At 40.7% G+C, this 16,338-nt stretch overlaps 1 protein-coding gene across 2 annotated transcripts in view; it reads left to right on the top strand.

Moving 5' to 3' along the window:
- Positions 1–14,926, top strand: part of slain1 (SLAIN motif family member 1) — a 50,816-nt gene extending 35,890 nt beyond the window's left edge. For both annotated transcript variants that reach the window (XM_008106870.3, XM_003218674.4), the window contains 5 exons: positions 564–713; positions 3,872–4,219; positions 6,755–6,910; positions 9,117–9,453; positions 13,564–14,926. In XM_008106870.3, coding sequence (XP_008105077.1) covers positions 564–713; positions 3,872–4,219; positions 6,755–6,910; positions 9,117–9,453; positions 13,564–13,639 — 1,067 coding nt within the window. In that variant the 3' untranslated portion in view covers positions 13,640–14,926. The remainder of the gene's footprint in view (positions 1–563; positions 714–3,871; positions 4,220–6,754; positions 6,911–9,116; positions 9,454–13,563) is intronic.
- Positions 14,927–16,338: the final 1,412 nt, after the last annotated feature.

The raw sequence follows: 16,338 nt of genomic DNA, 5'->3' as shown, positions 1-16,338 counted from the left end.
AGGCATCTCTCACAGTGAGACTTTCTCTCACTGAGGCTGTCTAACATTGAGGCGTTCTAATACTCCTCAGGATGACACTAGCTTTGGCTGACTAACTCTAACAAGCTTCAGCCTACTCACTCTCCTCAGGGTGATGCTAGCTTATTTAACCCTTTCAGTGCTTGACTCACATTTTTGTAATTATTAAAAATACCTAGTTAATTTTTACTATTTCTGACAGCTTAAACTGGATATATGCTGGCCCCCAATGGTAAAGCCAGGTAACCCTATCCAGGGCATCCTGGCAACGTTCATCAGTGCTTGAGATTTTTTATTTATTATTATTTATTTTATTTATTTGAGGTATTTATATACCACCCCTCTCAACCCCGAAGGTGATTGATTAGACACTGCTCTTTATAGTGACACTGCTCTTTATAGTGACACTGTGATATAAAAAGAGACAACAACCATGTGTGCGTATTCTAATAAAGCTCTGAATAGATCTGATTTGATACATCTTTCAATATATTTGTACCTGGAATATTTTTAATGCCTAAGGTCTCTGTGTTTCTGTTCTACAGGCTGCCTTTCTCGGAGCTCCCCTCTCAGCCCCCAGTCCTCCATAGACAGTGAACTGAGCACCTCCGAACTGGAAGATGATTCTATCTCCATGGGATATAAACTGCAAGACCTCACTGATGTTCAGATCATGGCTCGGCTGCAAGAAGAGAGTAGGCTATTCCTTTCATTCATTCCCCCTTTAACACCTTTAATTGTTCTAAATCTATTTTCACATCAGGAAAATCACTTGGCACTAACAATATGGTTTAATTACCTTAAATTGTAGAAAAGCAGTTGAGAAGCAGGATCACGTTTAGCACTGTAAAAAGAAGTATATGGAAGCAGAGAGCTAACCTAAATAGAAAAACACTGTCTGTTTTCATTGGCAGATTGAAACTGATGTACATCAAGTAGGGCGTATGATAGGAAGGCAGGTGAAGGAGGTTAACTTAACAAAAGCTGTTCAGATGTCTTTGATTTCACATTTCATAGCCTTTCAGTTTCCCCCTAAGCATTCAGTAAGTGGGCCTAAGACTACCTGAGTTTTCTTTCTCATCAGACCCACTAATCTAAATTGGTCTTGAAAGCTTACTGTGACACCACAGCACCCTGACAAATAGCATTAAGGAGGATGCTGATAGAGCAGAAGCTGAAAAAGGGAGATTGAGAAATGAAGAGAAAGGGAAATACTAGATCACTGGAGAAATGTCAAAAAAGTAAAACATGTACTTTCTACATTTCTGTCATGATATATTTTGGACACAGTCACCCATGATCTCATTGCAAACAAGAAAAGAGGATAGCACTTACAATGAATAGCCTAGGAGCCTCCAGTTTTATGCAAAAGAGTAGGGCATCTTCTAGTGTGCTTTCACACTGCAGTTAAAATGTGGCAAAGCAGGTTTTAAAAATCTACTTTGGTGCATGTTCAAAAAACTCGATTTGGGGTGCTTGCAAGAAACCCAGTTTGGTGTGCATTTAAGTCCCTCCCCCCTATACCCCCAAAACAGGCTTTCCCAGTTGGGTGGCTACATGCCATCTCAGTAACTACTGAAATGGAATCCAAAACCCCCAAAAATAAGCCCAAAAACTTTAGAAAATGTGTCAAGCTGCCATTAAGGTGGTCCTGGAGTCCTCCTGGCACATAGAAATGGCACATCAGGAGATGGGAGGGAGGGGGGCGAGGAGGAAAATCACTCCTCCCCCCCATCTCCTGGAACATCATTTCTATGTGCCAGGAAGACTCCAGGACCATCTTAATGGCAGCCTGGTACATTTTAAAATGTTTTTAGGGTTTTTAGTGGTGGACTCCAGGATCACATTAAGGGTGACCGGGTACATTTTTTAAATTTTTAAGGGTTTTGGGGTTTGTGGGGAGGGAGTGGGCGCCATCTGGCACCTTTGGGCTCCAGGAGTATAAAAGGTGTGAGATGACAATGGGGACATACCCTTGGTAGTTCTGGAACTACACAGGGGTCAGTCCTGACAGGCCCAATATCCCATTACACCTGGGCCAGAGCTACACCCCTTTGACCATAAAACATCACACCAGTTGAGTATTATCAGCAAGCAGTTTATTGCAGATTATATAAAAAGCCAAGCAATAAAAATGAATAAAAGGTACAGTCCAAAAGGTTTCTTCAAAACATCAGTAATAGTCCGTCACTTCCAAGGTACAGAAATATACCACGAGATACAAGATTGCAAAATCCCAAAAACACAAGGCAGAGTAAATCCCCAAAATTCAAGGCATGAACTTGGTATTGGAACCAGGAAAGAATACACTTGAATTCAAAGAGTAAAACTTGACATGACATGAACCATGAAGCAAAATCCATATAGAAAACTTAGAGCATGAATAAGCATGACTGACTTGAAACACCAACGTTGACCCCAATGAAGTAACAGGCTTTTCCCTTTGCCTTAGTAAACCTCTTCCCCTGAAAAGAATACATTCCATTTCACTTTCTCAGCAGATAATTTATCTGCTCTTTTTTTCCTCAAAGGTGAACTGAGTGACAAGGAGCTAGGAACTTTCTTTTTGTTTACAAAAGTCTCGCCTCCTACCTGCTGGCTCATTAACCTCTCCAGCTGCATCTGTGTCTGAAGAATCTCCCTCAAAAAAAGGGCCCCCTTTCAGGAATTTAGCCTTGAGGCTCCGGTCTCTTGTCTGCAGAAACCTCTGGCTCTCAGGCAGGCCTGTCAAGACCATCATCCCCATTGCAATCAGACACATTCCCAGAATCAGACACAAGCCCAGGCCCAGAAACCTCATTGACATCAGACACTAACACAAGTAAACAGGCTGAACTACAATAAAGGCCCAGATCTAATGGAGTATCTGATTAATTTGGGGCAAAGCAGGGTTTACTGGCTTTGTCCCAAATAAATTCACTTTTACCTGAGGCCTGTCTGAATGGCCCCTAGTTATATCTTATGGGGCAGGGAACAACATTGCATTGGTGTCACAGTAGAGAAGGCCTTCTGTTGGGAATCTTGATGCATTGCCCTCTTCCCCATTTTGAAGGATGGTCATATTTATTTATTTACAGTATTTTTACCCCGCCCTTCTCACCCAAGGGGAATCAAGGCAGCTTACAATAAATAGCCAAAAATTCAATGCCTGAAAACAATACATTAAAACAGCAGTTCATGTAAAATAAATAACATTAGTTATTAGTTATTTAGTTGCCATCACATAAAAGTCACACCCCCAAATTTGGGGTACCAAAATAGTTTTCTTGCCTCTCCTCACTTAGTTGGTGCATTAGAACCAGCTGGGTCTCTCCCTTTCATACCTCCAAGGGGGGAGGATCATCAGACAGCTCGGTTTGTTTTGAGGTTTTGTAAACTGTTTTATTTCTAAAGAGGTATAAAGGGTTTTTTGGGGGTTTTTAATGAGCAAACCAGAAACTGCTGAACCTAAGGCATAATTTCTTTTTTTGCATAATGGTTTCATCTCTGGCTGCAATTTAGTCTTATGAATTTCCTTCCCACTGAGTTGCATCTATTAGCTGTCTGTATTATGGCACCATTCCCCAATGTGGTGGCTTTTGGATGCATCACACTACTATTCTTATTGTGATCAGCCAGCACACTATAAACCTTGTTGGATGGGCATGATGGGAATTGTAGTCTAAAGGATTGGAATAAGGTTGGGGATGACTACGTTATGCTTTCATATGTTTTCCAAATGTCAAAGAAACCCCCACAAAAAAACTCCCAACGCACTATGAAATGGGACTGCAGGCCAATAATTGAAGGTGTGATATGAAATCATGAAGTGTCTGCCCATTTGGTACACTGAACCCTTCCTTATCCATTACAGGTCTGAGGCAAGATTATGCTTCTACTTCAGCTTCTGTCTCAAGAAACAGCTCCAGTGTGTCTCTTCATTCGAGCAGGAAAGGGGCAAGCAGTGACCAGGAGTTTGACCGCTACAGCCTGGAGGACGAGGAAGAGGAATTTGATCACCTGCCTCCTCCACAGCCACGGCTCACCCGCTGCTCCCCGTTCCAAAGAGGAATCCCCCATTCACAGACTTTCTCCAGTATACGGGACTGCAGGAGGAGTCCAACGTCCCCCTATTTTCCCTCAAATAATTATCCACAGCCACAGTGTTATTCCCCTCAGGCCCAAAGTCCACTTGAGCCACAACCAAACAGGATAAATGGAGGTATGGCTGACTGGCCCTTCTTACCTATTTTATGCGTTCATGTGAACTTTGCATCTCTAAATTGACATTAACTATTGAAATAATTGTTTTGCCAAAAAATATTAACTTCTACATACTGTATATATAATTTTGGGCTGCAATTCCCAGAATACTCCAGCCAGCATAAGCACTGTAGTCCAGGAAAGTACCTTTTTTGAACTTTGACTAGGAGAGGGTTGTTTATTTGTTCACAAGTATCATGATGGCTTATGGTGAGTATGCACAACATGTGGCTCACCAAGCCAAAGGCTGCCTCACTAGGAATATGCAATAGCCTGCTACATTTGGTGGTTCAATGAACTTCATGTCTGTTTTGCCTGTTTAGGGGAGCAAAAGTAAGAATTGTCAATCATCTGATTGATTGACTGCATTGCATTACTGATGGGTTGTATATGGGTTGGTAGATCAGATATTGTTCAGGCTTCGCTAGGATGATGCAAAAGTGAGTGTTAAATGCAGGGTCCCATTTCACATTAGCTAAGCAGCTATACATCCCCGTTTTATTTTTTTCTGCACTTCACAGTCTCTCTTGGCTCCCAGAAATACCTGGATAATGGCAATTGTTGAGAATTTCACATCCTGAGAGTTGCTCTCATCCCAATGGGAGTACCTTCTGTGTGCCTTTATAAGGGGCAAGACAGGCCAAAAAGCAATTCCCGGAAAGTCCAAGGTCTCCTGTCCTTGAGAGCTGCTTTACTGAAATATTCCTAGCATCTCAATAAGTATAGTTTGCAAATTCTGTTGTTGGCTTCCTTTATTTTTACAACATTTTTTTCTGAATTCTTCTCCATATGTTTTAATGGCAGGTATAACTTCAATGTTGGTAGAACTTTAATCCAAACTTTAAAGAAACTCTCCAACCTCTTGAGCTTTCAGCCTATAATAGATTCTGCTCCTTTAAAGTTTCAATTAAACTTTCAATTGGGGTTCACAACTCCACTGGTATAGCAGGTATGAGCTTAGTTCTTTACTGAATTGGAATCTAGTTGGTCCACACTTGGTTATTAAGCAGTTAAAAGAAGGACAAACTTCTGAAATGGCTTGTCTTTTATGTACGTGTGTCAAACTCATGTTTACCCTTGGTAATGGATACAAGAATGATTTCAACCATATTTAGGATGTACCTATTCCTGAGAAATGTAGAGAAAGGGGTCTTGCCTCTCAGGATTGGGACATATACCACTTTGGCAGAGGAGTCACTGTTCAAACATTGAATTTGCAAAAGAGGAACTAAGTCAGAAGCAAAGAAGACTTATAGCTGTTGCAATAAGCTAACCTAACATTGAATTGAGGTTTTCTTTACTCGTGTCAGGAGCGACTTGAGAAACTGCAAGTCACTTCTGGTGTGGGAGAATTGGCCGTCTGCAATGACATTGCCCAGGGGACGCCCGGATGTTTTGATATTTTACCATCCTTGTGGTAGGCTTCTCTCATGTCCCCACGTGAGGAGTTGGAGCTAACAGAAGGAGCTCACCCACTTTCCCCAAATTCGAATCGCTGACCAAGAGTTCAACCCATTGTGCCACCGAGGGCTCCACTGAGTTGAGCTGAATTTACAGCATTTTATAGCACACAGCTTCTGCCCCTCTAATTCTCTACTTCTTGCAGATCATAGTTCAGACAGTGGAACCTTTGAATATCATATACTAGGGATAGACAGAAGGAAAGACTGCCATCTTTTTTCTACTTCTTGGCCAAACAGATTCATCTGAGAAGTTCCCACTGTTAAAAACAGAATAGTACATTCAGTTATTTTTGATCCAATCTTGATAGTCTTTCTTGTGCAGGGGTCCTCAAACTTTTCAAGCAGAGGGCCAGTTCACAATCCCTCAGACTGTTGTGGGAGCCGACTATTGTTTGCAAAAAACATGAATGGATTCCTAAGCACACTGCACATATCTTGTTTGTAGTGCAAAAAAATTATGAAAGAACAATGCAATATTTAAAATGAAGAACAATGTTAACCAACATAAATTTACAAGTATTTCAATGGGAAGTGTGGGCCTGGTTTTGGCTGATGAGATAGTCAAGTTAATTAGGATTGTTGTATTGTTGTGTGACCTTAAGTCTAAAATTTAGGGTGGGAGCTGGGTAAATGACCTTGGAGGGCCTCATTCGGCCCCCAGGCTTTAGTTTGGGGACCCCTGGGATATAGTGTCTAGGTCAAGGGAAGTAACAGTACCACTCTATTATGCTTTGGTCAGACCTTACCTGTATGCTCTGGCAGAATTCAAGATGGCTATTGACAAGCTGGAGCATGTCTAGAGCAGAAAAAATTGATCAAGGGTCTAGAAACTGTGACCTATGAGGAGCTGCTAAGGGAGCTCAGTATGTTCAGCCTGAAGAAAAGAATGTTAAGAGGTGACATGTTTAAATATTTGGCTAACATAGTATTTAAGATAGAACAAGCTTATGATTCTGTGATAATAATTCTAATGAGAGACTGCTTGACTGCCCGCATTTTCTAACACTGTAAACTGCTTGTTTTCCTTGCAGACAAACTCCGAAGGAGCATGCCTAACTTAGCGCGAATGCCAAGCACCCCCACCCTCAGTACCAACATCAGCTCCACCATCACTGTAAGGAACAGTCTCAGCTTTGATTCTAATTTGCATGGAGCTGGTAATGGGATGTCAAGAATACAGTCTTGTAGTAAGTGTGAAAACATGTTTTTACTATTTACTTGGGGGCAGAAAAGTTTGTCTGAATATAATACCTGGGAGGTTTTATGAGGTTTTGTGTTGCTCTTGCATTTTGAAGAGAGATCAATTTGTTCAAATGGTTCAAATGGCTGAGGCCTTATGTTTTCCCATCAGGTTTGTGGAACAAAACAGCTGCTTGATGCTACCAAAGCACATGATGGCATATATCTTGGGTGCTTGAGCAGCAATTCATAGTGATAATTTGTTCAATGCCATGTTTAGCATCTGCTACTAAAGCTGTACTTTCGTTGTTTTAGCAGTGAAGTATAAAATTCAGATATGTGATTTCTGAAATAATTTGCATTTCATGAGCTGCCATAATATAGCTTTGCTGTCTCTTTGAAAGATATAAAAAAATCTACATCTGTACAAATTATAATTCCTGCTAAGTTTAATATACATTTCACTTGCTGGAGCTAAGCCAAACCAAGAGTTCTTTGAGGTTTTAAAACTAGGAGAGATGCACATTAGAAATATAAAATTATTTTAAGAGTAACCTTGTCATTAAAAGGAACCCTAGAAATTGTGGCAAAAAAACAATGGTTCATGAAAGACCACAGTCCCATGTCTTGTTGAATGTAATCCTGAAGGTTTTTATTGATTTTATGTAGGCTTCCTTGGAAGACATGTTAGCTGAATAGAATGAGGAGATGTTTAAGTAAATAATAAGCTTTCATGGAAGGAAGTAAACAATGTTGAAAACGCTAATGAATAGTTCCCATGGTTGCTTTGGAATAACCATGGTGGTCTGGCTTGAAGCAACATAATAATGAAGCAAGATGATGATGATATTCAATTTAGAGTCAATTGGGAAGGTCCAGTGGTAAGAGTTTGGAGTGAACTGAAGCACTCTCTTATGAGCCTTTGATACTCAACTATTATAGCCCTATGATTCTACATAGGGCTATAATTCTACACAATCCCATAGTTTGTCATATGGTTAGAGGCACCAGAGGGACCATCTGACTGAGCATTCTAAATGCCCTTCCCTGAACTACAAATCTTGGGATTTTGTAAGATGCATCAGTGGCAGTTGAACTGGAATTGTATAATGTGAAATGTCTCTTTACCCCATCTCCTGGTAATGATCTACATTCAAGAGGCCAGTGGAGGGTGAAATTTTGGTGAGGAATGCTACCCCATGGAAGAAGTGCTGACAGTGAAACAACACATGTGAATTTCAACAAAGTCAGGGGGCATATTGTTTAGACTGGGGCTGCTTCCACACGGTCCATTTAATCTGGAGCAGAATGTGGATTCAAGAAATCCAGCATGTGTGTGGATTGTCTACACAGGAACTACAAAAAATCAAAAACAAAAAATGGGGAGAGATAAAAGGCAGTCCACACTCCTACAGCATCTCCTAAATCTACATTCTAGTCCTGATTAAATGCCTCCATAAAAACCTATGTTAACTTTGCTTGTCCCCTTACCTCCTGGCAAGAAGCTGCATCAACGATAGTTTTAGCAACTCCTAATAATCCTAAGACAAGGCAAGAGCTTTAGCAATGCTGGGCCAACAGTGAGAAGCTTTCTTTTCTCCCTCGTCTGGCTGTGCAGCAACCTCACTTTTGCAACATTTCCCCAACTTCTGTTTGCACTTTTATTCCGTCTTCCAAAATCACTCCTTCCTGTAGCTGTTTCAGGATGGAAAGAAATGGATCTTTTGGCTGGAATTGGGATATCTGTTAAGTCTTTTGAACATAGAATTTCAGGGTGGATGCGAGTTGGAGCTCTCATTGAGGGGAATGTCATTGAAACACCCCTATCCTTATCCACTTCAAAAGTGGGGGAATTCATGTTTAAGCCACCACTGAGTCATGAAACTTTCTGGATGTCCTTGGGTTGGTCTCCTTCTCTCTGTGTGTCTCTCTGCCTATCTGAGGAGCAAGGGGAGAGGAGGAAAGCAATGTAAGCCACATTGATCTCACTGGAGGAAAGCTGGAAAGTTGGTGTAACGAATAAACAAAAAAATTGAACTTCAGCTAGTTCCAGTGCAAAAGGTTTGCTTGAACCATCTTTTAGGATGGTTTTATTGTGTGCTAGCCCTTTCAGGCTATTCATGTATCTATGAAGTCCTCTTGAGGAGGGCATGGTTTTGTACCTCTCCAGACTTGTGCATAATCTCTTTTATTTCCTATTCTTCTCCCCTCCAGTTCCTTCTCCAGGACAACTTCAACATCGTGTTCACAGTGTGGGGCACTTCCCCGTATCTATCAGGCAACCCCTCAAAGCCACAGCCTACGTGAGTCCCACTGTCCAAGGGAGCAATAGCAGCAGCAGCAGCAGCAGTAACAGCAGCATCAGCAGCAACAGCAGCAATGGCATCCCAATGTCCAGCAGCACCTTACCGTTGCACTCTAACACAGGCATCCCAATGCCAAACAAGACTGCGAATGTGAGCCTTGTCACGCGCAGTGGCCTTCCGAGGCCATCCCTGGCTATAGGTGGGAGCAGCATCCCCAGGAGTAAAATTGCACAGCCAATTCGAAGGTAAGACTTGGCCTGTGAAATAATACACGAGGGAATCAAGCTCTACAATATTGTATCTGCTTCCAGAGCAAAAAAATAAATAAATAGATACATAAAAATATGCAAAAGTTCCTGGATCCTATTGCTAAATTCCAAGCAGAATGGATACACTGGGTTAACTGAGATGGATGATATCATATCTGTGTTATAAAATGGAGGCACTCGTTTCCCAATCATGTGGCTGACTCCTGCAAAATTCTGAGAAATGTAGTTTAGGGAAGGACATCTCTAGCTGAGAATTCAAAAGGTCCTGCCCTAAACTACATTTCCCAGAATTCTGCAGAAGTCATCAAACAATGGGAAACGAGTTCCTCTGCTTTATAATGCTAATGAAATATCATTTAACATGCAGGTAAATATCACTGATTCTGTGGATCTTCCCTAAACAAGAGAATTGAGCCACTTGTCTGCTATACATCAATGCCTTTTATTAACATTATTGAAGGCTGCAGTATTGTCTTTGTTGCAATCTCAGAATTCCATGATCTTTCCAGGGTAGAGCTAGAATTCTTCACTAATTTCCTTCTCAAAGGAATTTTAGCCATTTTCTTTCCACTGTGAAGAGGTCTCCAAAAACTTTGCAGGTTTTGAGGCATTAAAGTGAACCTATCATGGGGTTTCTTGGCAAGATTTGCTTTCCCCTGATATAGAGATTGTGACTCTCTGATCTCTCTGAGATCACCCAATGGCTTTCCATGGCCAAGTGGGATTCAAAGCCTGGCCTCTTGAGTCATAGTCCAATGCTCAGAGCACTAGATCCTGCTGGCTGTCTAGCATTACAGTCCTTTGAAAATTAAGCATTCAGCCAAAGTCTGGACCACAGGAGAAGCATTACTGACAAAATCACATATTGAAAAAAATGATTAAAATGCATTTTGCACAGGCAAAAAAAGGAGGGAGAGAAAGAATCCTATAGTGGGAATTAGATACACTTACTAGATTTTTATCCTTTAAAGTTCGGACTAAAACCTGGAGAGAATTCATTCACTGTCTTGAAATCCATTGATGTCCACAGAATGCTTGCAGAAATACAGTGGTCAGTGAATGGTGATCTGCAGTAGCCTAATAAAGCTCCAGGTTTTTAATGCTGGGTTATAGATGCAAAAGGGGTTGAAGGCTGCTAGTATCTGACAATATGTCTGGTTTGATGGGTTATCAGCATCTAACCAGGATGTTTTGCTGACTGAAGGAAATGACAACACAATGCTGTCAGTCTCCTCATCCATGCCAACTAACAGAAGCAAATTAGACTGGGAGTTGAATTCTGCTCCAATGCTAGTGATATGATACCTTCCTCTACCATACCTAAAGAGAGGAGACTCATGGAACAGATACCCAAACTCACCTCCAAAAGAGAGGAATGGCTAGAGAGCTGCTACCACATCTCACTGTCAGATGCCTGAAGGTATTGTTTCACCCAGCTTTGTGATAGGGCTGACCTTGTGAACCACAAGATGTGTAATTCTGCTCCATTTCTAGTTGTACTCTTTCTGCTTATCATGAGGTTGGGTAACTACCTACTTTTCAGGGCCCCTCTATACATGCACTAAAACACAGAAGAATCCAGGATAAAAGGGTGGGTGGCTAAATGATGTTTTGCAAAAGTGCGAGCTTCAGTATAGAATCTAGAAAATGGCCAACTACCACAAAATCCATAAGAAAAACTTTGAAAAAATACAGTCCTGTACACAATTTTTGTTGTGCAAACCAATTTTTCATAGAAATGTTCTGAAATCTTTGAAAAAATAGTAAGAATCTCCTAATGTCATCTAGCAGGGAGAAAGACAATACAGTCATTTGTTCTACAAGGATGACATAAACAAAGATGTCTGGATAGACCTCTTGATCACCCAATCACTGCTTAAATGAATGTTTCCAGTGGTTCCCAAACTTATTTGGCCTACTGCCCCCTTTCCAGAAAAAATATTACTCAGCGCCCTGGAAATTATTATTTTTTAATTTTAATAGCAATTAAACAGAAATTGGCCATCACTGCTCCCCTGGATTGCTGCAGCGCCCACCAGGAGGCAGTAGTACCCACTTTGGGAATCACTGATTTAGGCTTTCTTTCTTCAAGTCAAATTTCAAATGGTTTTCCAATGAAGAAAATTATTGGGTTGCTGTTGAAGCATTATCGCCTGATGGTTCACCTACATCTATGGCAGGCATCCTCAGAGGTTGCCTGCTATAGATGTGGGTGAAACGTTAGGAGAGAATGCTTTTGGAACATGGCCATACATCCCAGAAAACTCACAGCAGCCCAGTGATTCCAGCCATGAAAGCCTTTGACAATATGAAGAAAATTATATCAGCATTGCTCAGCTGAAATATATTGGGCTAATTTGTGGGATAAAATATTTTTACTTCCTGAGATGTTTGTCAGAATTCTGTTGGGGAGTTATGAATGCATAATTGTGAGGTATACACAATTACTATGTATCCTATCCACTAGTTTAGGAACATTTGGGGACCATGAAAATTCCCCAGTCCTCACTTACCAGAAAGTATATGCTGCAATTGCTATGAGTCTATTCCTCTGTCGCTTGAACAGGAGCTGACTGATGTTTCCAACCACCACTCCCCCTAGTGATCTCCATTGTGAAGGGGAATTGTAACATGGACCCTGTTACCATTTGTCACAATATAAATCATTCACTGAAAGGGATGGGAACATTGGCTAGTTTCTTCTACATTGATAGGGAAATGAATCTTTTTCGATTGCCATGGCTGCTGCTTAGGAAGTGGGTATTGGGAGTTGGACAGCGATTCACTACATAGTTCTGTAACTATGGTAGTTAACGCATTCATAACTTCCCAGTAGAATTCTGGCCATTGTCCCTTGCTTATATCAGTCCATAACACAACAATCAATATCAGCAACACCACTGTACCAGAGGGCTTTTCAAAGTGAAACTTCTTAAATTTGCATTTTGTTGGTACCTTTCCTTGATGCAGATTTCTTGATGTTGTATATATGTAACTCAAGGGTCTTAGAAAGGAAACAATTATTTCTGTTAGCGATTACAATGCACTTTGCCATTTCTACCCACTTGCCCCCAATATTTTATGTCCAAAAGCTAATAATAGCTTCTGTCAGTCCAGGGAGCTCTAAGTGACTTCCTTGCTAGTCCTCAGCAAAATTCAGTCAAAGCCTTTCCTTTGCCCCATAGACAACATAGCTGCTTCCTCCCATAAAACCCTTCAAATGGTCAAAGGATTCTTGCAACCACTGCCACCTTGCATAATACAGATACAACAGATACCTAGACAAAATAGATTTATATTCATACATATCTCAGAACCTTAATCTGAGAACTAAACAAGACATAACAGTTTGTTGTAGTCTAAATCTGTAGCTCTGTTTATTTTATTTCAGGCCCTATCTAGGGCCCTATCTAAACTGCCATATAATCCAGTTTCTGAATCCATATTATCTGCTTTGAACTAGATTATATAGCAGCGTAGACTCGTATAATCCAATTCAAAGCAAATCATCTGGATTCAGAAACTGAATTGTATGTCAGAGTTGATCCAGCCTACATTGCCATACAATTTAGTTTTGGGATGCAGTTTAACTTCATTGAAGTGGATTATATGAGTTTACGATGCCATCAAGTGGCTATTGCCTTTTTTTAAAAAAAAAGCTTGGATAGGGAAAAATGGCAAGAAAATCAAAACCAGAAAACTTTTTCAAAAGTAGTGTTTGGAAAATAACAAATAAATATAACTCATTTATACTCCCTGAGTAACCATGTTTAACAATATGACAAAAGGGTAGGGAAAGTTGTGTGTTGCCACCATGCTGACCGCTTCCTCCAGGAATGTGTTGCAGGTAACACATTCATTCCAAGTCCTGCTTCTATTGTGTAGTGCTTTGAGTCCTTCTTTAGCAGTTTCCCTGAGCTGGAACTAATGGGAAATAGAGTAAATAGGGCTGTCCCTGCTTCGGTTCTTTTATTCATGCAGTGGGAGAGGCTGTTTTTCACATCAGGCAGGAACGTATCTTTGGCTGGCCCTCAACATTTTGCATTTTCTCATTTACATCAGTTTTCTTTCCTTTTCTTCAAACAGCTTTCTCCAGCCACCAAAACCTCTCTCTTCACTTAGTACTCTACGGGACGGCAACTGGAGAGACGGCTGTTATTGACATTGGGTGGACCCGAGAGCCATGTGCAAGGAAAAATGCAGAGCCTCCAACCCAGCTGGCTGGGTCACTCTACCTTTGGAAGGGCAGATGCTTCCTTATTCTTCTGTTATTATCATTGGTCACTGAACATATTGCACTTAATTCTTTGCTGTAGGTGGGGCCCAAGGCGGAGAACCAACAGTGTTGTCAAATTAATGTTGCAGCATTTGTGTTCAGAGTTTTTAAAATAACATGCACAAGGAATCTAAACCTGAGGGAGCCAAAATGTGACTGATGAATGCTTTGTTCAAAATGCAATGTTCAGAAACCTTTTACACTTCTGTACTTTTCTCCCTCCTTCCCTCCCCCTCATACAGAACTGTGTTATTTTAACCGGTTCTCTTTTACAACATAGATTGCTATACTACCTGCTTCAGTTTTTCTTTAATAGCCTTTGGGGAGGGGAGGCCGGTATCTTTTTGCACATAATGCATTTTTATATTTTTGTGAATCATGTAGTATTAAAGTACTTGGTGTGTATATGTGTGCCATACACTTTTTTCTTTTCTTTTAATGGTACAGTACTATTTTAGGCATTCAGTCAGAATGCATCTTAAAGCATATCTGCCCTAGTTAAGTGAGAGCTATCTGCAAACAGAAACAGATAGCATCTAGATGCATTATTTCTAGATGCATGAGAAAATGTGGATGGTTTCTGATGCTAAAAAGTCCCATCCCAACTTGTTAGATTTGGCTAATGCTGCCAAGCATCAATGGATGGGTGGAGGATGGAGAGAGAAAGGCAGAACCAAGATCTGGATTCATTCAAGCGCTGAGCCTACTCCTAAGTGGATTGGGTCCAGGATAGACAATACAACAGCGATGCTGCATATTGCTGTTACTGTAGCATACACAAAATAAGTACTGAATTGAAACTGCCATTCCTTTTGGTCAACATGAGCCTACTCTCTCATCTCCTTGTTGCAGCGTTAATTTATTATCATGGTGGTGTATTTATAAGGAGGGCATAAATTATATTGCACTTAAAAGATGCAGTGATTGCTTAACCAGTCGGGTTTTAATTCTTTATTACAAAGGATGAAACTACAGTGTTTTATTAACAATTGTGTTTGGTGCAAATAAATGCATTTTCATGGAAATAAAACTTTTTTGATAGATCTTTTACAAAAAAAAGTAATTGCACTAATTAATGTTTCTTACTATGGAATATGATTTTAATACTTGATTACAACTTGTATTCTGCTGATCTGAGACATTTCACAAATAAAGAAATCTATTTCGGCAATATCACGCTATTTCTGAATGTGCAATAGAAATAGAGTCTGTGTTCTTTATTATCTTACAACCTTTTGTTTTCTTCATGGAAAATAGGGGCTGATGATGCAATATTTACTTTACTTACTTACTTAGGCGATCCTTCGTTGTCCAAGTATGATGGCCTTCCAACTGTAGTATCTTGGTGGTGGATACATAGGTGACTGTAGAGCCTTATTTTTGACCCATATGATCTTCCACAGTGAGGACATCAGTTTCCAGGTGGAAGGCAGTCCCGGTCTGGGTTGGCTTGACATGCCTTTCTCTTGGTACATTTCTCCCCTTTACCCTCTATTTGTACCTCTTCAAATTCCATAGCATTGCTGGTCACATCTGACCTCCAGTTAGAGCACTCAAGGGCCAGGGCTTTCCATTTCTCAGAGTCTATGATAGTTTTTAAGGTTAGCTTTAAGCCCATCTTTAAATCCGCGTTTCCTGTCCATCAACATTCTGTTTGCCATTCTTGAGCTGGGAGTATAATTACTGCTTTGGGAGACCATGATCAGACATTTGGACAACGTGGCCAGTCCAGCAGAGTTGATGGTGTAGGCGCAGTAAACAAACTTTGATCAGAATAATTTGACAGTATCAGATAGAGACAACTGGTAGCCCAAGAGCTTGGTTTGGCCCCATTATGTTCTCTATGGGCTTCAGCATCACACAGTTTGATACCATTGTCTAAGAACCAGAACTTAGGTTGTGAAACACACCCTCTGTACAAGACACAAGTATCAGCAGGCTTGAAGGAGTTGATATACCATGGACAGCAACATCGTTGTGTGCTCAACTCCACTTCCACCACCATCAACAGCATTGGATGTTGCAATTCATTCACTCAGCAGAGGTAGGACAACTGGCATATGTCACTAACAATGCCAACCCAAGTATTAATATACCACCGACATACCTCCCTTTGTCATAAGTGATCAGTACAGCATGCATTGTAGGCATCAGGCCTGCTTCCCAACTAGGTTCTGCTTGAAAGTTCAGACCAAAAAGCCAAAGCAGATTCACTTCCCCCTGCCATTAATTATCACCCTCTCTTAAAAGGAACTGGAACTATGAGGCCTTATCCAAATGTAATACTGGAAACACAGTGAAGAGGAGGAAAAAACCCACTCAGGCTTCTTTGTCCAGCATCTCATATTTCAATGAGTCCTTAGTACCTGCAATAGGATATGCTTATCAGAGAACACCAAAGACACTAAATTGTATTTCAGTAATCGACACATTGTTACATATAAAGAAGGCATTTAATGACAACATAATGATAGGTAAGTAGTACAAATTTCTTCCAACAAAACAGTCTTTGTCAAGTCCTCTGTGATTCTTCTCTGCTTGCCATCAAAATGCTTCTGATCTTGGTTTACAGCTGTTTTGGAGGT

This window comes from Anolis carolinensis, chromosome 3, assembly GCF_035594765.1.
Source record: "Anolis carolinensis isolate JA03-04 chromosome 3, rAnoCar3.1.pri, whole genome shotgun sequence".
Taxonomy (NCBI): domain Eukaryota; kingdom Metazoa; phylum Chordata; class Lepidosauria; order Squamata; family Dactyloidae; genus Anolis; species Anolis carolinensis.
This window is presented reverse-complemented; position numbering and strand designations above follow the sequence as displayed.